At 38.6% G+C, this 23,761-nt stretch overlaps 1 protein-coding gene across 1 annotated transcript in view; it reads left to right on the top strand.

Annotated features, from left to right (window-relative positions):
• The window catches only part of C2CD2L (C2CD2 like), a 43,785-nt gene extending 36,574 nt beyond the window's left edge, over window positions 1–7,211 (top strand). Inside the window, exons 10-14 of the mRNA XM_053691357.1 lie at window positions 73–244; window positions 1,988–2,086; window positions 2,279–2,412; window positions 3,750–4,017; window positions 5,835–7,211. Coding sequence (XP_053547332.1) covers window positions 73–244; window positions 1,988–2,086; window positions 2,279–2,412; window positions 3,750–4,017; window positions 5,835–6,043 — 882 coding nt within the window. The 3' untranslated portion in view covers window positions 6,044–7,211. The remainder of the gene's footprint in view (window positions 1–72; window positions 245–1,987; window positions 2,087–2,278; window positions 2,413–3,749; window positions 4,018–5,834) is intronic.
• Window positions 7,212–23,761: the final 16,550 nt, after the last annotated feature.

The raw sequence follows: 23,761 nt of genomic DNA on the forward strand, positions 1-23,761 counted from the left end.
ATAACACAAATCTCATACCAATTACCATAAGCCATAATGACCACACACACCTCTCATTTTGTCTCTTCACAGTTTCTTATTATAGAGCCTTCCATTCCCCGAATGACCTTGGGAGCCACACCTCAGCGGCTTAACATAACTCCCACAAAAAAAGTTGAGATGGATCGCACAGTGATGCCAGATGGAACTATTGTCACTACCGTAACCACCATCCAATCCCGGCCCAGATTAGACGGCATGATTGGTAATAAGTTCTTTGCTAAATCCTTCATCACAAAACTAGATTTCATGTCTCCTATAATATTAAGCTGGGTCTATTAAAGCTGGGGATATTAAACTCAGAATTTTATTCCGTAAGTTTTAATCGGTGGAAAAAAAACTTTTCATTATGGTTTCATTATTTATTTTGCTTTTTTTTTCTCTATCATTTTGAATCAATTTGAAAATGTTTAGTGTTTTTATTCCCCCCCCCCCCAGAGAGACTGGTGTGTATCCTGTGCAATTCAGAATTATGACCCTCTTACATACTGTACAGAAAATGGTTGATACGTAAATCTGTTCCTAATTGGCCACAGCAAAAGATATGACACACAAATACTCAAGGCTTTTTAAAAGGTGTGTCACTGGACTTCAAAACAAAGCAATGTTTGCTAACAATTTCACCATTTTAATAATGTTATTTTGTATGCAGATATTGTATTTTGCAATGTAGTAATTCATTTCTGATTCATTTATTAAAAAAAAGAGTAATGGAGTAGTGCGGTCTCTTGTTTATTGGTGAGGTCACTTTCATTGTAGCAGCTTTTCCTTTTAAAGGTATAGAAGAGAGGTCAAATTTGAAATTCATCCCAACAGCAGCAGTGCACAACTGTCCGCTAATGAAAGGGATAGTAAGGTAAAAATTGAAATGTGCGTGGGTGCATTTACATTTTAAATAGAAGCATTTTTGCAATATACTTCCATTAGCAAAAATGCTTCTAGTAAAAGTGATTACTGTTTTTCAGCGGCATATGCACATTTGCTTTGAGGGCCTGTACACCAGTATTTAAAGGGACAGTTTACTCAAAATATTTATCCCATTTAATTTGTTCCCAATGATCCCCTTTACCTGCTGGAGTGTATTAAATTGTTTACAAGTATTTCCATTACCATTATATTGGCATTTGAATTTGTTTATGTAGCCTGTTTTATCCCCACCCATCCTGAAAGTTTTTGGCCTCGAGGCCAAGCTGTGTTAACACATCCAGTAGAAGAAATTACACTCCCAGTGGGTTATAGAAGAGATAAGATAATAAAATGTTAATTTTCCATTGTTCTCTCCAAGTATTGGTGATTGGTTTATGGACAGATATAAGATAAAGAAGCAGGCATATGTACACAATGTGATAAAGTAATGAGATCTGATTATACCTACAAGCGCAACCCATTTTATTAGGTTGTGGCTTAAAAATACAAAATCAGCTCATTCGTATACACAAATAAGCCTTTAAAAAGCAAATCTCATATATTTTATACTCTGCAGCTGGTAATTGGAAATACATTAAGGGAAAAACAATTTTACAGTATACTGTCCCTTTAAGCTCAGGGAGATGCTGGTTGTGTGTATTGTGTCTGTGAAGACTTAATTTGTGACAGACAAGCCACTGCTGACTCTCTGAGAAGGTGTGGTCTTTGAATGCTGGTGCACGTGCAATCACAGCATATGTGCATACATATACAGATGAAAAACAGTATTTTTACTAGAAGCATTTTTGCTAATGAAAGTATATTGAAAAAAATGATTCTATTTTAAAATGTAAATGCACCCATGACATTTTCATTTTTACATTTCTATCCCTTTAATTATCTTCTAGTTGTGCACTGCTGCTGTTGGAGTGAATTAATTACTTTAGTTAGATATTATTGGCTTTAAACTGACAGATTATTCACACGATTTCAACCATGTATTTTGAACTATTTCTTAGCTTCCGTTTGTTTTGTATTACAGATTCTCCGTCAAGGTCTCCTTCTAAAGTTGAGGTGACTGAGAAAAAACCTGTTGTCTTGTCTCAGAGTTGCTCTCCAGTTTCTTCCCTTAGTGGAAGTGGTACGTTCCCAGTGCCTTATGGAAAATGCTGATCTATGTAGTAGGCAATGCTTATGTTTCATTGCTAATTTTAAATTCTCCTTATCATAAAGTATTAGCTAGTCAAAATTTGTAACCTCTGCTTTGTTCTTTAGACTTCATATTTCTTCTCACCTATGTAGTATGATGTATCGTCTTTTTCTCTACTTTCAGGTGGCTCCCCCAGTTCCCTTAAACTGGACCCAGTTGCTGAAACAGCTATCAGGCAGCTGACTGAGCCAAGCAACAAGCCAGCGAAGAAAACGCCCACCAAACGCAGCACTTTGATTATCTCTGGGGTCTCCAAGGTAAATACATCTATTGGTGATAGATTTTGTGACATTACACCATGATATGTATGCAGTATACATAAAGGAGTTAGGACAAGGTACCACCAAATACTCCTGTTACTCTGCAATGGAAGGGACAACATTATTTTGCATTCCATCTTTTCTAAATCTTGTATGTGTAATCTCCACATGACATCAGCAGTATGTAGGACAAACATCTAGAGAATTATGTGTTAGAGTTCGTAAACGTTTAAAAGATGTTGCTGTAGCTAAATCTTTTTTTAATAATATTTTACATTTTTTCAAGTAAAAATCATTGAAATTGTCAGAGGAAAACCAAGAGGGGGAAAACAGACATAAATGTTTAACAAAAATAGAACTCCTGGATATAGCGTACTACCACAGGGCATGAATCTTAAATGGGACATTTCATTTTTCACGGGGTAAAACCTAATTAAAGGATTACTTTCTGTTATAATTTTTAAGCTAAACAACTAACATACTAAAGTTAATAAACATTAATTAAAACCTACTGACCTATATTTTCTCCAAAACGAAGTTTCATAACGTTCTAAAAGTTATATCTTTTATTCGCCGATGATGTCACGTTATCCTGCCCACTATTTTCAGCACTGCGTGTTCAAAATACTTAAACCAATAACTTTGTGTTTAAAGCGCCATTTTGAAACCTAGTTATTGTAAACGGATTGGTACAGAGCAAAGGATACCCACGGAGTGGGTTTGGAAAACAATTACATTTGCAGACAAGATTTCTGATATACGGTAGAGATATGTTAATGAAATGCTATTGATAAAAAGCGTACTTGGGGTAGTTAGTTAGTAACAGGCATAGAAAATATTTACTTACAGTGGCCCTTTAAATTGAATATAATCTAATAATATAAACAAAATAACATAAATTAAAAGCAATACAAAATAAAATGTCATCAGTTCTGAGTTTGCAAGGATCTTATGAATTCGCATCAGTATCATGGATTTTTTGTCACATTTGATATGTAAAATGTATTGCATATTTTATTTCAGTAGCTTGTTAAATTTGTTGTGTATGTCTATTATTTGCTAATAGCACCTTAGGAAATCAATTGGTGGCTTCCATCAGGGACAAGCCAACGTTTCTGATTGGTTGAGCTTAGTTTAATTAAGGAACAATGGTGACATAACTTTATCTATGAATAATAAATGCGTCAGGTAGCCGCTCCATGTACCCCCTGCATGTTTGGCTTTTTAAATCTATTTTAATTTTTTATTTCTTACCCCAGGATCAATTATTGAATTAAAACTTTGGAGTAAAGATTGTTCTGCCCTGAGGTTTTCTGTGTCCTTCTTCTTATCAGGTCCCAATTGATCATGATGAAATGGCACTTTCCCTTGGATATGCTGCGTCTATGGATGCATCAATGCAGAGCTGTTCCATGCAGGGACAGGACCCACTCTTGCATGCCTCCTCTGACCCTCTCTCCTCAGAGATAACTACCCCCTATGGGCCAGACACCGATGATACTACACGATCAGATGTTTCAGACCGGCCGTCTGTGGAGGATCTAGAGTCAGAAACTGGTTCTGTAGGGACCTTGGAGACGCGTAGTCTGAAGGATCACAAAAGTGAGAATGAATATAGTCATACAGTTTTTAGTTTTTAATTAAAGGGTTATATTAAAGGGACACTGAACCCAAATTTTTTCTTTTGTGATTCATATAGAGCAAGCAATGTTAAGCAACTTTCTAATTTACTCCAATGATCAATTTGTCTTCTTTCTTTTGCTTTCTTTATTTAAAAAAGAAGATATCTAAGCTAAGGAGCCAGCCAATTTGTGGTTCAGAACCATGGACAGCACTTGTTTATTGGTGCTGTCCAATCAGCAAGGACAACCCAGGTTGTTCACCAAAAAGGGCCGGCATCTAAACTGAAATTCTTGCTTTTCAAATAAAGATACCAAGAAAATAAAGAAAATTTGACAATAGGAGTAAATTAGAAAGATGCTTAAAATTGCATGCTCTATCTGAATCATGAAAGAAAAAATTTGGGTACAGTGTCCCTTTAAAGACATTATCAACAAAATGCATGAATATTCATAAATTAATTGCAAAAACAAATAATGAAGTAATCTTCAGTTTCCCGCATTTGGTTAGTTTTCAACACAAGATATACTAAAACTAAAGTGCAACTCAAAATGTGTTTGAAAAATGTAAATATGGTATCAGAACTGGTAAAAAGGTATAGCTTTGTTATTTGTTTGCACTATGAATTAGTTGAACATTCCACCACTATCCCTGTGAGCAGAGACAGGTTTTATATGCAGGACACAGAGCGTGTGTATATCTGCTGCATGTTTACGCAAAGCATTTTTGCTAATACAGATATATTCTTGAATAAATGTAAATATGCATATTTCAGAATTCTTATTCATTTTGAATATTGGTGTTTGGCAAATTAATTCACTGCACAGTAAGATAATTGGCAGGACAATCTGTCATATTGTGTATCGTTTGTTACTTCCCTTTTTCTATTACTTTAAAGGGAGCATAATGTCAACATTTAACTTCAGATAGAGTATGCAATTTTAAACAGTTTCCAATTTACTTCTGTTATCTTAATTGCTTTGTTGAACAGTAAACCTAGGTAAGCAAAGTAGCAGTAATGTACTACTGAGAGCTTGTTGCTTATTGGTGGCTGCACATTTAGGCCTCTTGCCATTGGCTCACTCAATGTGAATAAATAAAATTGGTGACAAAAAACATACAACTGTTAACACGTTTATAGCTCTTTCATGTGTGGCAGTAAACACATTGAGTGGGACAAATATTGCTGCAGTTCCTCTGGTGGACATGTGACTTCATTAGATGTGTCATTTACAAATGTGGCTAGGGTTCGCTGTCTCTTAATGGCTCACCTGATGTTTTCCGCTAGCTCCTAGTAGTTCATTGCTGCTCCTTCAACAAAGGATACCAAGAGAATGAATCACATTTTATAAGAGAAGTAAATTGGACAGTTGTTTAAAATGTTATGCTTCATCTGAGTCCTGAAATAAAAAAATGTGGGTTTCATGTTCCTTTAAATTTTGCTTCAAAAGTTAACTACACTACGTCAGCTTGATCGTTCAGTTGGGGATTAGCTGGACTTTGCTCTCCTTGCTGACTGGCAGTGGATCAGCTTGAACCTGCTCCTTTAATAGAAAATCCTTAAACAATGAAAATTAATTCTAGAAAATCATTGTTGCTTTCACGTTACACCTTGCTTAAAATGGAAATAAAGTTTATTCAGAGAGGTAGAGGCCTCAAACAGTAGGTAGTCAACGAAGTTTTATAGACCATTATTTTGTTTATCTTTTTACCCTAGCTCTGGTATTTTAGGTTAATGTAATATGTATTTTGTTTATTGGCTTTCACCTAGTACTGTTTTTGCTTTTGTTTCCTTGCAGTGGGATTTCTTCGAAGTGGGACCAAGCTCCTTTTTCGTCGCCGACACCGGGACCCAGGCCTTAGTCAGTCGCACAGTGACTTGACAGACACAGCCTCTGCCTCTCTTAAGAAGAGTGGGAGTTTTTCACGCCGTCTGCTCAAGCGATTCTCCTTAAAAAGCAAATCCAAACCCAATGCCAATGGAAGTACCATAGTAGGGGACAAATGATGTAAATAGGTTACTTGTCTTTGTGTTGCCACCTAACTACCTCTGTTGTAACCCCTTGTAGCTACCCTCAACTACGGGAGGCTGGTCTTTCCAATTAGTGAGTGTGGCTGAACTATCCACACTTGTCCGAGTGCTCTGAACAGGACTCTGCACTGCTGCGTCAACAAAGAAAATGTTCCAAATTGCATATGAATATACCGGTCTCCTCATACTCTTTCCTTAGTGAATATGAGGCCAACTCTCTCTGGCTGCAGATAACGGTTCTTCTGTCTTCCTTGTCTCTTCTGTACTCATTCAGACACAGATCTTCTAGTTTACAATTCTGGTTTAGATGCAAATATTGTCTGTTACTATCATCTTTAGGGATGGCACAGACCTACATTAGAACTTCCGCACTAACATTAGAAGTCTGTATTTTCCTTTGCTAGAAAATTGAAATTGCAGCTTCCATGAGACATAAGGTGATAACGTGTTAACCCCCCACCACCACCACCAATTTATCCCACATTTTTACCTGTCCTTGTGCAGCAGGAAAATGCGTAAAGACCCTACGTGATGCATATATACATGAGATATACAGCTCACCACATCCTATGTTGTGTGTATTGTCGAGTTTATTATTATCATGGAAATACATAAAACAAAACCATTATCCATTAAATTGTGCCAGGGAGCATGATGGTATTTGATCATGGGTTTTTTTTTTTATATAAAAAAACCTACTTTCCGTGGCCAATAATGAGTTTACGACTCAATACATAGAAGTGTGTGTTTTTATTTTGTTTTTTTGTGTTCTCCAAATAATGTAAATATGTAAATTATTATTTATAAACCAGATGGTCCTTCCCTACAACTTGTTTACAGAGGACTGGTCCCCTCAAGCTCCCTGTGTGTGCCCAACTCCACGGCTATCCTCCTGGAAAGAGTCAAATAGGCGTTTTAGAATTTGGGTTACAAGCTGGGTACTATTTCACTGAGACTTTTATCAAATCATGAGAAGAAAACCTTTTATATTTATATGTTTGAACCTTCTCTGCCAACGTTGCATCCCTCTTTAGCTAAGAATGATGGAAATATGAAGTAAAATATTCAATTTAAAATAATGTGTTGATAATGTTTTAACTTATTAAAATAAAACGAAATCCATTGTGTATCAGTTTGTTCAAAAGGGGTGTTGTGTTTTCTGTGTATTACCAAAATAGCTCTAGGGGGAGTTCCTGAAGGAACGTTCTACATTTTTTAGTATTAAAAAACTACACTTGTGTTATTTAAAGGGATAGTCTAGTCAAAATTAAACTTTCATTATTCAGATAGGACATGTAATTTTAATCAACTTTCCAATTTACTTTTATCATCAAATTTGGTATTTTTAGTTGAAACTAAACCTAGGTAGGCTCATATGCTAATTTCTAAGCCCTTGAGGGCTGCCTCTAATCACATGCTTTTTAAATTGTTTTTCACAACAAAATACTTGATAGTTCACGTGGGCCATATAAATAACACTGTGTTCAGGCACAGAAAGCTATTTAAGATCTAGCACAATACAATGCTAAATGCAAGTCAATAGATAATAAATAGTCACAGTCATGTAATCAGGGGGCTGGAAGAAGGTTTTTAGATACAAGGTAATCACAGAGGTAAAAAGTACATTAATATAACTGTGTTGGTTATGCAAAACTGGGTAATAAAGGGATTATGTTTCTTTTAAAACAATAACAATTCTACTGTAGACTGTCCCTTTTAAAAGGACATTTTAGTCAAAATTAAATTTTCATGATTCAGATAGGGCGTGCAATTTTAAACAACTTTCCAATTAACTTTTATTATGTTGCTTTGTTTTCTTGGTATTCTTTGTTGAAAGCTAAACTTAGGTAGACTCATATGCTAATTTCTAAGCCCCTGAAGGCTGCCTCTTATCTCAGTGCATTTTAACAGTTTTTCACAGTGAGTCAGCACTGATTGGCTAAAATGCAAGTCTGTCCAAAGAACTGAGATAAGGGGTAGTCTGCAGTCGTTTAGATACAAGGTAACCACAAAGGTAAAAAGTATATTAATATAACAATGCAAAACTGGGGAATGTGTAATAATAGGATTATCTTTTTAAACAATACAAATTCTGGTGTAGACTATAACTTTAAAGCAGGGGTGCACAATAGATAGATCGGGGTCTACCAGTAGATCCCGAAGGCGCTGTTGAAAGATTGCGGCCGATGTGATCAAAATTATTATCTACTGCAGTGTGTGAAGGTGGCAGGTCATTAAACAGTCTGATGGTCGGACACGAAAAGTGCTACAAGATTGGATCTTGAGGGACTTCGTTTTCAACCAATCAATGTAGATTTATTTTTGAAAGACAACACAATTGGCCTATCAAAAGCATGGTTAAGTGAGTACTCTCCCAATTGATATGGTGGTATAGTATAGTTAGGAGGGTAAGCGTATAGATGATTGACGTCTGGCAAATTAACGAGTTGCGCCAGCAAGAAATGGTCTGCATGGCGCACTATTGAAATTTATTTGTGTAAGCCTCACTAGGTCATATCAGGCCAAGCCCACGGTGCAAAGTAAAGGGGGTCAGCGGCAGTAATTTGAATGCAGTGTTTTGTAACATGGTACAAGGGGTTGCATTGCTCCAGTTAGTGCTACTTTTGTTGTCAGGCTTAATCTGTTGTATCTTTATGCTTTTGCACAGCCATGTGTTGCTAAATCATAAAACCTAAAAGGGATATGAAACACACATTTTTTTTTTCATGATTCAGATTCATATAACATGCAATTTTAAACAACTTTCTCATTTACTCCTATTATCAATTTGTCTTCATTCTCTTGGTATCTTTATTGAAAAAGCAGGAATGTAAGCTTAGGAGCCGGCCCATTTTTAGTGGGTAGATCTCGTTGAGCTGGTCATTTGAAAAGTAGATCCCAACACAAAAAAGTGTGGGCACCGCTGCTTTAAAGGAACATGGAAGTCAAAATTAAGTTGACACTTTTTTTTAAAATTCACTCAAGTAATCAAATTTACTTTATCTTGACAGGATTTGTTGAAAAGCATATTTACATATTCTCAGAATCAGCAATGCACTACTGGGACGTAGCCGGTGATAGTCAAGTCCAAAAAAAAAAAAAGTTCATGTTTCAAATAGGGCATGTGCTTTTAAAAAAACTTTCCTATTTACTTTTATCACAAATTTTGCTTTGTTCTCTTGGTATTCTTAGTTGAAAGCTAAACCTAGGAGATTCATACGCTAATTTCTTAGACCTTGAAGGCCGCCTCTAATCTAAATGCATTTTGATAGTTTGTCACCACTAGAGGGCATTAGTTCACGTGTTTTTCATATAGATAACATTGAGCTTGCACGTGAATTTACCATGGAGACAGCTCTGATTGGCTAAAATGCAAGTCTGTCAAAAGAACTGAAATAAGGGGGAATAAGGTAAAACGTGTATAATTATAACTGTGTTGGTTATGCAAAACTGGGGAATTGGTAATTAAGGGATTATCTATCTTTTAAAACAACAACAATTCTGGTGTTGACTGTCCCTTTAAATAGTTATATATTTTGAAGGGTATTGTATGTTCCATTACAATACTGGAATAATGTGACGATAATGATGTTTGAATTTTGCTAAAACAACAATATCACAGTGCCAGTAATTCCACTTCATTTTTAAATTGTATACAATGTTCTAGTGTCTCTCCCAATAGTACTGTCAGTTGGCAAATTTACTTCTAGCATAAGAATACTATTTTTGTCACACAAATGCTGCATGCGACATAATGAAATGATAGTACCATTGTTGCTACATTTTGGAGGCTGTGAATTTGTTAAGCCAGTAGCAATTGGGCCCGGATCTGTTTTTGTGCTAGCCAAGGCTGTACATTTTACAAAATGTTTGTAGCATATTCTTTCCCCTTTTATTTAAAGAATCCATAAAGCTGCCTTAACCATAAAAGGAGATTTCATTCTGCTGTTGAGAGTGCAGCGTCAAGGATATCCTATCTGAAAACAGAAGCATTAATAATACTGCATAATCTTCTCTCACCTAGTAACATACAAACAAAAGTTAATTTTCTCTCACTCTTCTTGCCTCTCTCATCTTGAGTCGCCACATTTTTTGCTATCAGGCATGATGCTCACTTTAACCCTGTGAAACGGTGGTGTTAATATTAATCTGTGTATGCATTATTTTATCAATAATTTTATTTTTGTATTAACAAACTCCTGAGGAACTGTTTATCTGCCGCTTTTTGTTATGCCAGGCTTGCAAGAAAAGAAACTGAATATTGAGTATACAGGAATGAAGGTTAGAGAATATATATATATATTTTTTTTTTGTTATTCTTTTAAGGGGTGGGGGGATCTATTAGTAATAGGGTGTCCTTCGATGTTGGGGATTGAGTAAGAATTCCTTTAGATGTTAGTGCAGGTGTGTGTTGGGGGGTTGTTGGGTCTTTAGGTTTTTGGGGGTATGTGTATTTAGGGGATTGTGTAGGTGCATCACTGAGGTGTGAAATTACTTCAGCATCCAGATATCTTAGAATGTTAATGTTACAAAGATGTTCATTATCTTTTTCATTCCACTTTTATCCTTTTCATGTTAGTATCAAGTTACCATGAATATTATTAGTTGGTATCTGAAGCCTAGACGCAGATGTAAGCAATTATGTACAACACAGAAATGGCTGATTATAGATATACCATTAAAGTATTACCGAGTAGCACGGGGAAGGGTGTATAAGGCTACCTGCAGGTCAGAACAGGGTGAGTAGAAAGTGAGTTGGACTAGATATGAACTGCAGATTAGTGGATTTGAGATAGTTGTGCAAAGTAACAGTAGGTGCAGGAATAGACCAGTTATGGTTGAATAAGGAACAGGGGGGTAATGCAATAAAAGGCTAGAAGAACATATTACCTAGAGAAAAAAACTAATAAATACTAGTCACATTTGGGAATGGTATCTCAGATGATGCCCATCAGAGGAACCACAGCAATATTTTCCCCATTTGTTGTTTAGCAAGAATGTTTTTGTTATGGTCACAACTAAAGAGCCTGCTAAAATGTATATGGTTTCTATCACCAATTTTAATTATTCAATAACCAGACCCAAATCCAAAGCTTAGGTCCACCACACATGACTATATGAGTATGTTTAACCACATCCTCAAAAGCACAAATTTGATTTTATGGTGGAGAAACAAAGCACTTCTAGTTGTAATTTATTTCAACATACTTGATAATGAGGCCACGCTGCTTACAAAATCTTATTATTGGTTTAGGGCTGACAATTATTTAAAGCGATCTTAAACTCTCCCCTTTAGTTAAACAGATCCGGAATGTTAGCAATATTTTAGGTGGAGTTGAATTGATCATTTTTAATGAAGTTGCGCTATAACTTACTTTTTAATATAGATATAAAATTTAAATACCCAGCGCTCTGCCTCCCTCTTCAAATTTTTACTGTTAGCTAAAGGTTTGAATTGTTGTTGTTCTATCAGCGCTCTAGCTACAACAAAAGATGCCCAAAGGGGAGAGATCTGATTGGAGCACAGTTCAAACCTTTAGCTCACAGAAAAAAATACTTTTGAAGTGGATTGCGGAGTGTGGGTTATTTCAATTTCATACCTACTGTATATTAAAAAAGTAAGTTACGGCGCATCTTCATTACAGCTGATGAATTAAACTCCATCTAAAATATCACTAACATTCCAGATCTGTTTTTATAAAGGGGAGAGTTTACCTTCACTTTAAGGAAATCAACTAATTATACAGTATTTATGGGGGGGGGGGGACACTTTAATTTACAATTTAATACAGTTTGGTACAACAAAATTCTTCATACAAATCATCTTCATCCGCACAGTCTAAAGACATTTGTGATGGACTCTGGATACCCCGACTGGGTATCTCTGCCAAAACGATTCTTCTTTACCCTGGAAACTGGAGCTGTATAGCGGGAAAGTGAAGATAGCAAGTACCCCCCTAATAATCAGAAAAGACCAGTATTAAGGTGAAACACAAACAGACGAGACAAACACACAGCTTATACACACATTTGCCATCTGATAAGAGCCTTATCTGATCAAGAAATGACCGCCCCTCCAGACAGGCTGGCGCCTCCATAGGAATGTAGAGATCCCACAAGAGCTAGGTCGTAGTTTCGGAGTGATCCAGAGGGAGCGGCATCTATTCCAGGGTATCATTGGAGAACCCCAGACCCCCAGATGTCAGTTCAAAAAGCGACATGATCCGTGGCTGGGGGTCGGAGCAGCAGCCTGGCAAAGGTTTACTCAGGACCAGCATGAGGTAGCATGTTGTCTAAAACCCCAGGTTTCCGAGTGAGCTCCCTCCTAGGAATCACCCCAACCCATGCGAGGTATAACAAGTCCCCAAAAGAGTGGAGTGCTGGGGCAAAGGGCCTCTAGAGTGACCTATGATAAAGTTCAGCTGGGTTCTTTAGCAAGCCCAGCCAGCGAGTAGTTCCATAAGATTCTGGCTGGGCCTCGGCAAGTCAGGAAGGAGCCAAGCGGGGCAGTGATCAGCTCTTTCAGGGCAAAGTGCAATCATGGTAACCATAAAAGGGGAACTGGTGGGAACACAATAATCCACAGGAGGAGAGGGAGTTGGCCTTGGCAGCCTGGTATCCGTGACAACATTAAACTGTCATATACATCAAAAGGAATAACTAGAGTACAATAGTACAATATTAACATTTGAAATGAAGACTTACAAAAAATAAGGGAGAACGATGTTACAATATCAAATAAATAAGGGAGATCCCTGGAAAGAAGGGACAGTTTACAACCCTATATTGGATAGAGCATCTGCCATTCTGTAAAGCACCTTACTTATCTATTTCTATTTAAGCAAAAGGAAAGCACATAGTCACAAGTGCGTTGTAGCTAATAATATCTTCATGTTCTTTGCTAATAGATTTTCCTTAGGGTATGTCTTCAGTTCCTTCCTGAGCAGTCCGTGAGTCTGGAAACATAATTCTTTAAGAAATCTTTTTATCCTTAAACGTGTGATTTAGAGTGTTTATCCTTTTGCTTATGAGAAGCTGTTTATGATCAGAGCTACGTAACAGAATACAAGTCCGTTATAAATTATCAAATGGCTGGACCTTCCTGTACTAAAGATGACATGCACTACATCAAGAAGAAAATGTCATAAATAAGTCATTTTATTGTAAGCAATATACAAAATAGCAATGAATGCACCCGCCTCTTAACAGTATTTCATAAAAATTAAAGGGACATTAATCTCCTGAGTGCAACTACAGTATTAGGGTTATTCTCACCATGCTATTATTTCCCCCCCTGTGCCTGTAGTTCAAAACTTTTCTCTTATTTTAATCCCTCAAAAGTGCTGGTAAGTGAAGTTCTGCATCTTCATGCTGGGCACCACCATCTTCACATTTACATATTCTTGTACCCTATTATTATTATTATCGGTTATTTGTAGAGCGCCAACAGATTCTGCAGCGCTAAATATGGCAGAAGTGGTGTACAGTGAGAGATCAGTGATATTTATGTCTTCTTAAAGGGACAGTAAAGTCAAAATTAAACTTTCATGATTTGCATAGAGCATGAAATTTTAAGCAACTTTCCATTTTACTTCTGTTATCAAATTTGCTTTGTTTTCTTAGTATCTTTTATTGAAAAGTAAAACTAGATAGGCTCATAAAGAGCTCAGGAGTGTGCACGTCTTTAGTACCCTATGGCAGCAGCGGTTTCAATATTATTTGTAGCTTTGTTATACAATGTTGCAAAACACAGCTCCCACAGAGTACTAAAGACACGTGCACACTCCTAAGCTCTTATGAGCCTAGTTTTACTCTTTAATAAAAGATACCAAGAGAACGAAGCAAATTTGATAACAGAAGTAAATTTGAAAGCTGTTTTTATCAGTTTAATGTCCCTTTAACGTTTTGTATTGTTTTTTTGCTTTTTATATTTTGTATATTGGTTCAAATACTCAATATATTTTGTTATATTGTAAGTCATTTTCTAGTTTTTCTATAATTGGTGTTACCTTTAGTTTTCATGTGAGGGTCTGAAGTGTGAACTGAGCACCTCAGTGATGCTTTTCTCCTGAAAAGTATAAAGAAAAACAATGGACAATAAAAGACAACTTGTATAATGTCACCAATAGGTGAATTGCACAGCAAACGTCTAAAAAAACTTGCTGATTTTCTCAATAAAGTATTTTGTAAATCATAATAGAATGTTGTCAATTTGAGCTGAAGATTTTTTATTTTTTTCCAAAAACCCAGATAGGGCTAGATTTGAAAAACCTTCCCATTCCAGTGGCTGTCTGATTATCTCCTCCTCAAGTTTGCTATAGGAAGTAGCCAGCCTTTGCTTGCCTGGCCATTCTGTTAAGCCTGTTAAGTTGCTGAACTGACTATCTTCTGGATTAACCCTTTGTACCTGGACCTTACTAAAAGTTGCCAAACTTTGCCTGCCAGTGCCTGTCCATTCTCATCTTTTCAGATTTGGATGCTTAAAGGGACAGTATACACCCATTTCCATATAACAGCATGTAATAGACACTACTATAAAGAATAAGATGCACAGATACTGATATAAAAAATCCAGAATAATATTTTCCGGGGGGCGGAGCTAAGCCACGCTGGATGATGGCTGTGTTTTAATAGAGCTCTTCAACCCTCAAGCAATACGATGCCTATAACCTTGATAAAAGTTCCCCTTTATATTATTTTCTAATAATGCTTATTTGGTGGAGCATCGAAGCAACTTTCCCACTTATCACAGGTTTGAACAATTAAAGCAAGAGCGCTGACAAGATCGTGAGGTCGGAGGTGACTGAAGCGCCATCTTTTTTACTTCAGTGTCTGCAGTGTCAGCTTATATCTTTAGCGGCAATAACCCTCCGATCACCATTACCGGACAATACATAGAGGCATAGAGTAGTGCGGCGGCACTTACCGGACTCTCCCGAGGAATTGTAAACAAGCTGCCAGTCTGAAAGGTGAGCTGCTGGCCCTCACGGGCATCCTTAACACGCTGCACAGTTTTTGAACAGGCCTAAGTGCGCCACACAACATCGCGCTAGAGGGAAATACACACAGGCTTCTTAGACCGCCGCAACCCGGCGCATCCCACTGGCAAAGCACACTCTCTCCTTTATTAGAGGCATAAACTGGGGGGAAAACGAATTACATGAAACAAGTATAACATACAGCAGACAATCCCTCGCCGTTAACCTAACTTATTAAGGAGGATTTAATTAGACTTGCGCTCTCGGCTGAGAGTATTGCAGGGCGTCACACCTACAGAGCCCTCAGTATACGTTAAGCCCTCACACTTCAACATTCTTTTAAGTCTCCAAACAGCAAGGGCTCACAACGCTTATTGTCTTTTTAACATAGAGAGTGATAACGTGTTGTATTCAAATAACAAGCTAGCTACCACCTGGACTCTGTATTAGCACTAGCTACACATCTGCAGGCTACCATACAAAGCATATAATAACCCTGAGCCACAGTTGTTGCTCTCCACCACAAAAAGGAGCTTACCCAGAGGTTGCCCACAGGGAAAGAAAAAAAATAAATAAAAAAAAATAACAAAGAGGGGCAAAACACAAAAGGAACAGAATTCTCTATCAAGTAATGTACCCCATGCAGAGACACTTTCATTGACATTTGCTATTCACAATCTGCTGGCAGACTAAAGGGATGCCTTGCAAAAGACAACAAAGAGAAGTAAAAAATACTCCTACAGGCTCCTTAAAGAAATATCTGAAACAGATAGATTCATTGACCCTTGAAACACCGGACAAAATGGAAAACAATTCACAAGTAGATAACACCCAACAAAAAGGCCCAAACACACAGGCCCAACAGCTAATTACAAAAGAGGACTTGATGCACCTTTCCTCTAAAGAGGACATTAGGGATGCAGTGCAGGAAATGCGAAATCTCTTCAATGAGCTTAGGAGAGATATCACAGCCTTAGACACAAGAGTCTCGCAGGTGGAAGCAAAACAACAAGAACATGTAGCCACTGAAAAAAATATTAACACAGAGATCCAAAACCAATATGAAACAATCCAACAATTGAATGACAAAATAGAAGACCTTGACAATAGGGGGCGAAGGAACAATTTACGTTTTAGAGGGGTACCAGAATCCGTCCATCCCCCAGCTATAGAGGGGTACTTGCAAAGTCTGTTTTGCACATTAAAAGAGTCTCCTTCATCATCAGTCATAACCTTAGAACGCGCTCATAGAGCGCTCAGAGCGAAGCCCCCTCCTAAGGCCCCCCCCAGGGACATCATTGTTCGGTTCCTAAACTATAGGGACAATGAAGAAATCCTCAAACATGCTCGCCTTAAACACCCAGTGCACCACGCAGGAGACGAGATACAAATTTTCTCAGACCTATCACCAACAACACTTCAGAAGAGAAGGGAACTGGGCCATATCACGGCCAAACTGCGGGCCCACAAAATACAGTACCGCTGGGGTTTCCCTGTTTCAATAGTGGCTACCCATCAGAATAAGTCTGCAGTTTACCATCCAGGAATGGACGAAAAAATCTTCTACTCTGGATTGTCTATCGATGTCGACCATCCTCCACGGCACACTATACTCCCTCAAGATCCATCAACCTCACGTTCAAACGTCTGATCTTAGGGACTACTCCTTTATAGAGGAGTTTAATACCTCTATCTATGCTGACTGATACCGTATCCTTTTTCTATTTGTTACACCTTTTAGTGGTGTCTGTTGCCTTTATTGGGTATTGTGAGGGAAGGGATCACCTTTGGGAGGGTCCCAACTGGACGGTCCTTTCTCACAACATTAAGCTCAAAGTGCCCTATCTGCTTAAAAAAAAAGAAAAGAAATAAAGAAAAAAAAAAAAATGAAAAAAAAAAAGAGGTTCTAGAGTTACTACAATTGTTGGTTAAAAATGTTACATTATTTTTGCATTATTGAAGGATCTAAATATCTGTTTGTGTTCCTATGTGTCAGACTAGCTTACTTCTTGCTCTATTATATTTATTTATTTTCATATATATATATACTTTTTCTCTCCTTTATTCATCTATAATGGGAGCCCGTGAACAACACACCACAAATTAGTAACTATTATATGACATCCTCCACTCCTTCAAAGACTAGCCTCAGGGCACATTTATATCACACATTTAAAACTTAAGATAAACCTCTAACCACCACTTTCACAAGACGTCCTACTCCTCTTCCTTCTCCTATGCATTCCCTCCCTCTTCTATAACCCTTTTTTATTTATCTTCTCCTATTTCTCCTCCACCTCCACCTTACATCCCACTACCCCCCTCTCTCCTCCCAATCATACTTACCCTCACACCCCAAACCTCACATACCAGACTCATCTCTTTTCCTAACTCTCTCACACTTCCCTTCTGTAATTGTACACAGCCGGCTTTATATTCCTTAATATCTCATATCCATTCTCATCCCCAGACTTTCCTTTCTCCTCCTCTTTAATCCCCAGCCCCCTCCATCCACAACACCTTTGCTCTTTGCCCTCCCCTTTCCTCTCCACATAACACAAGTTGAGCCCTTCTCTCCTTACCTTGCTCCCCCAACATCCCTTCCCATATATACACTAATTCCCCGAAGGTATAACTCTGCTTGCCCACCTGCATAGGCTCCACCACCTTACCTCAATCTTGACGACAGGGGATGCAGATACACTTCTTTTTCTTATTCGTATGTGCTTGAGGGTTACGACCCTGACCAAAACCTTACCACTTCTATCTATCTTGGTTTTACTTATATTGCAATTCAGCTGTTCATTGTAAGATAATTCTTGTTTTATTTAGTGAATTGATATTGCATAAGATAGCAAACCGGATTGTTCTCTCCTTTTCTCTACTACTCCCCTTTCCTCCTAACTCTAACTAAAACCCCTTCTCTCCTCTAATCTCCACGTGACCCTCTTTCTCCTCGATCTCTTGTTACTCCTCCCTCTTCTCTAAATCTCTCCCCCCTCCCATTTTTTTTTTTTTCCCCTTCTCTCCCTCTCCTCCTATTTAGAATGAATCACCAGCCGAGCAGATCACGCCCACATGACCTGGTGATGACCACCATCAACGCCAAAGGCCTAAACAATGCAGGTAAAAGGTCTATAGCCTTTCGAGTGTTAAAAAATCTCCATAGCCATGTGCTGTTTTTCCAGGAGACCCACATCCAAAAAGGGAGGGAACCGAAATGGTTCAATCCCCAATATCCAACAGCTTTTTTTGCCTCAGGGCAATCCAAAAAGGGCGGAGTGGGCATCCTAATACACAACTCAGTACCTCTAAAGATCTTGCATGTTGAAAAAGATCCAGAGGGCAGATACTTGCTCATCATAGGGCTCCTCTACAAACATCCAATAACACTAGCCACTATATATAGCCCAAACACAGAGCAGCACACATTCATATCTAAAATCTCAAAACTTATACTTGACCATGCGAGGGGCCCGGTGTTTCTCTCGGGAGACTTTAATCTCCCGATGGATGTCATGCTGGACACATCAAATGGTGCCTCGAGCACCTCTCCTAAAATAATTAAATCGGTCAAAAATACAATTACAAACCTTCAGCTTCACGACATATGGCGCACATTACATCCCAGACTCAAGGACTTCACATACTTCTCTCCCCCCCATAACAAATACTCCCGTATAGATTATTTATATACAGATTCCAATGGTTTAGATATGATTAATGACTGCAATATAGGACATATAACCTGGTTAGATCACGCACCAGTCACATGCTCAGTTCAATGGCCTGATTTCCCTCCAACTTCCTACATTTGGAAACTGGATAACTTCCTTTTAAGTGACCCCATCAACACTGCAGAAATCCAAAAATCACTCACAGACTACCTAACACACAATGACCCCCGACATACTTCGCTCACGAACGTTTGGGAAGCGCATAAATGCGTAATCAGAGGGGAATTTCTCAAAATTAAGGCACGTATCAACAAACAAAATAGACTAAAACACACTAATCTTCTACACACCATAACACAACTGGAAAATAAACACAAAGACAATCCATCTGACAAAGATACTAGAGAAGCCCTAGACACGGCTAGAGAGGCCCTTAGAACACTCCTTCTGGAAGCCCACAATCGTAAAACACTTAACATGAAACAACAATATCATGAAGGCAGCAACAAACCTGGCAAATTACTTGCCAGAGCTGTACGCAGAAAGCAACTGAAAACATATATACATTCTTTGCAGAACCCAGACGGAACCTTGCTAAAGGGTAGCAAACAAATAGCAAAATCCTTTCACTCTTTCTATCAGTCCCTATATAACATTAACCAGCCTTCAGGCACCTCTCACCCTCCACTAGATATTCACACTAGGGGTCAACTGATAGATCAGTACCTAGAGACTCTGAATTTACCACAGCTAGACTCTGACCAAAGAGACAGGTTGGACTCCCACATTACTCTAGATGAACTCCTACAGGCCATTAAGGATTTCCCTAGCGGGAAGAGCCCAGGCCCAGACGGCTTCTCTCTAAAATACTACAAGACTTTCAAGGAGACATTGGGTCCTCTCATGCTCCAACTTTTTAATGACTTCATAGATCACCCAACGCTACCGGCAACAATGCTGAAAGCACATATCACAGTCTTGCCCAAACCGGGCAAACCACCCAACTCCCCATCAAACTTTAGGCCTATCTCCCTCTTGAATATAGACATCAAGATTTTAGCCAAAATCCTTGCAAACCGCCTAAATAGACACCTAACAACTCTGGTACACACTGACCAAGTGGGATTCGTGCCGGGCAGAGAAGCCCGCGACAACACCACCAAAGTGATACAAATACTTAATTACGCACAAGCGGAGGGGGTGCCTATGGCACTATTTTCGACCGACGCGGAGAAGGCCTTCGACAGGGTCGATTGGCTTTTTCTGCGTCGGGTCATGAAGTCCATGAACTTTGGAGATTCTTTCCTCAACATGACCTTTGCACTTTACTCATCCCCAAATGCACAGATTAAAATTAATGGTACTCTATCCGATACCTTTTTCATATCTAATGGCACACGCCAGGGCTGCCCCCTGTCACCATTATTATTCGCACTTTCCATAGAAGCTTTAGCTCAAAAGGTCCGCCTCAATCCTAGGATTAAGGGAGTCCACATAGGAGACAATGAACATAAACAGGCATTATATGCTGATGATGTTCTTTATACCCTTTCTAATATTGAAACGTCGATACCAGAACTCCTTAGAGAATTGGATGAGTTTGGAAGGCTCTCCAATTTCCAACTAAACTTATCAAAATCAGAATTGCTTAATGTTAACTCCCCCCCCCCCGAAAATATCCAACTTCTAACATTACACCATAAGGTTCCAGTCTCACCATCCAAATTAAAATACTTAGGCATATACCTCTCAGCCTCCCCCTCTGATTTATTCAGAAACAATTACATTAACCTAAGAAAAGAAATAATTAATGACCTATCCTCTTGGAGGAATAAATCTTTATCATGGCTAGGAAAGATAGGTCTCATTAAGATGAATGTCCTACCACGAATATTATATGTCTTGCAAACCCTCCCTATTCACCTACCTAAGGACTACATTACCAGCCTTCAGAGAACACTAGAACAATTCATTTGGTCAGGAATAAAACCTAGAATACCTAAAAAGACACTTTACCTCCCCAGAGACAAAGGAGGTTTGGGCTTTCCAAACCTAACACTATATAGAAGGGCTATTCTCCTTCAAAGGGTGATAGAATGGGCACACAACACACATCAAAAACAGTGGGTTAGAATAGACGGCCAAATTCTTCAGTATAATAATGTGGCCTCCATAGCCTGGATTCCTCCAGCTCAACGCCCCAAAAATGTACATAGATTTCAATTGATCTCGGAAACCCTACTAGAATGGGACAGAACCATAGCGACCAGCACTCACATATCTACCAATTCATCGCCGTTAATTCCAATCCTAGAAAACCCCGATATTCCCTACTTCTCACAGGGCAGACGCTTACATAACCCACACAGCCTGAGACACGTTCCATTTACTCTGCACTGATTGACGGTAAACTTAGGCCCCAAAGAGAAATGGCAGAATGTTACGGCAGTATCTTCACACCCTGGTTGAGTTATCATCAACTGCATCACTACTTAACACATCACAAATACAAAAGTGATTTCTGCAGGGAGCTCACCCCATACGAATCTCTCTGCATAAGCCCCACGCCACCCAAACGAATAATCTCAAAAGTGTATAAACTGCTACTCACACCACCCAATACACAGTTACCGACATACACTGAAGCATGGAATAACGACCTGCATAACACAATTGGGGAGGAGGAATGGCTGAAGTCATTCTGCTTGGTTAAACGCTCTTCCGTTTCGGCAAATGTCCAAGAAATACAGCTCAAACTACTTACCAGATGGTACTATACGCCATCTAGATTACATCGTCTTTTCCCATCTGCCCCAGCGACCTGTTGGAGAGGTTGTGGCGGGACAGGCACACTTCTACATATTTGGTGGGCATGTCCCAAATTAACAAACTATTGGACGACAGTTATTGAGGCAATGTCAGGGAAACTAAATATACAAATACCAAATACACCCGAAACCCTCCTCTTTCTGCACCTTCCTGAACAAATGGAGAGGCAGAAAAGGGCTCTTCTCTTGATTATGCTCACAGGAGCAAAGAGACTCATCCCTAGGCTATGGAAATCCTCGGGGATACCATCTATCTCTGACTGGCGAAGGGCGGTAGAGGAGTTACTCGTGCTGGAAAAGCTACATTACTCAATGAGCAATCAATTATCCTTCTACGACACAATGCTGTCCATGTGGAAATAAATTAGTCGTATTACTCTTGGCTGGCTGACTCTGGTTATATCCCTTCCCCTCCTCCCCTTTTTTTTTTTTTTTTCTCCCCCATTCTCCCTTCCCTCCTCCTCTCCCTTCTCTTCCTACTACTCCTTTCTAAACTAGCTTTTCCTCTTTACCCGGTGTACATTTCTCAATGTTGATGAATAATTAATGTTACGCATATACTTTTTATGCATGCTCATTAATAACTTTTTGTTGGAAATTCAAGCTAAATATTGACAGAGAGCCATGTGAACATGCTCAAGGGCTATTGGAATTGAAGTTTGTTGGCACGGGGAGAATCCAAGCAGGCCTAGCTTCGGGCCCTCCATGAACTCTTTTCTTAAAAACCAATTGCCCCCCGTTGCCAAGGACAGTATGTTTACAAATTTTTCTTTTCCTTTACCAGATGATTGTACTTGAATGGCTTTTTGCATTTGTAATGTTAATTATTTTTTTCTTTAAATAAAGCTTGTTGAAAAAAAAAAAAAAAATCCAGAATAAAACTGTTTAAAAACTTACTTAGAAGCTCTCAGTTTAGCTCTGTTGAAAAGGTAGCTGGAAAGCCCACTGTGGGAAGTGGGAAATAAGACACTCTTCCCCCTCCCCCTGCATATGAAAAGACCTTTTATACAACCAGAAGCAGGCTGGGGTAGGTAACTGACGGTATTCTCATAAACCTTTGGGGCTTGGTTAGGAGTCTGAAAATCAGAGCAATGTTATTTAAAAATAAGCAAAACTATACATTTAAAAGAAAAAAAAAACTTTACGGGCTATATAAATATATCATCTACTACAAAACATCTATGCAAAGAAAAAATGAGTGTATAATATCCCTTTAAAATTTGCTTCAGATACCATGATGCTGACATGATCAGTACATTTATGCACAAATTGACACACGATCATGAAGTTCTTCCTCTTCTCCATTATCTATTTCCTACTCATTGTAATACTTTGGCTTTCCTGGACTGTTAGTTTAGTCCCTGTACTCAGTTTAACATGGCACTTATCACTTGCCCCTCTGCTTCTCCAGATATTCTGCTTTGGTGCTACTGCAGTGCTTAGTTATGCCTTTCACCTAGCCCAGTGAGCCTGGTGACGGTCACATCAGGTTCTCACTGGTACTAGTGGTATGTTTGCAAGGATCTGCTCATTACTGCTAATTTAGTGCTAACAATTGTGGGTCCCCGGTCTAATTCACAGATCTCGAAACACACTGCAGAATTCACAAGGCTAACCCTGCTAAAAATCTTCACCAATTGGCTTCAGCAGGTAACACCCACAAAACAATGCCCTTGATACATGACCATGGCTAGACTTGTCTTCTCTAGAACTAAGCAAGCCTGGAATAGCAACTCAAAATAATGGAACTGGTGAATGGAGTTCGGATATTAAAAATCAATTGCAGCAACCTAGTTGTAAATTACGTCAGCCATATCTAATTATGCATAAGCATGATTAGATATGGCTGACGTATTTCTATAGCAAGCCTATCTTGTAATTACAATGTATGTAAGATTTTATTGAATTGTGTGCACATCTCACTAGCCAACAAACACTCATTTCTATGAATTAGTACAAATGTCAACAAACAATACAAATGGAGTGACTACACGGTTACTTATTGTTTTATTATATATTACAACCCTTTATTACACATTGGAACTCTATAAGCAACGCGTGTTTCCGGCAGACAAATTGATAAAACGGACCACTTCCTACACCGTGAGTCTTCGGTGTTTTGATGGCACCAACCGCGCTGATTTGTTGAGTCTCAAGGAAGTGGCTCTCTTATTGGGTGGTAGTGCGCATGTGACTTTGTGTAGGCATGAT

This window comes from Bombina bombina, chromosome 8 (genome assembly GCF_027579735.1).
Source record: "Bombina bombina isolate aBomBom1 chromosome 8, aBomBom1.pri, whole genome shotgun sequence".
In the NCBI taxonomy this organism is placed as follows: domain Eukaryota; kingdom Metazoa; phylum Chordata; class Amphibia; order Anura; family Bombinatoridae; genus Bombina; species Bombina bombina.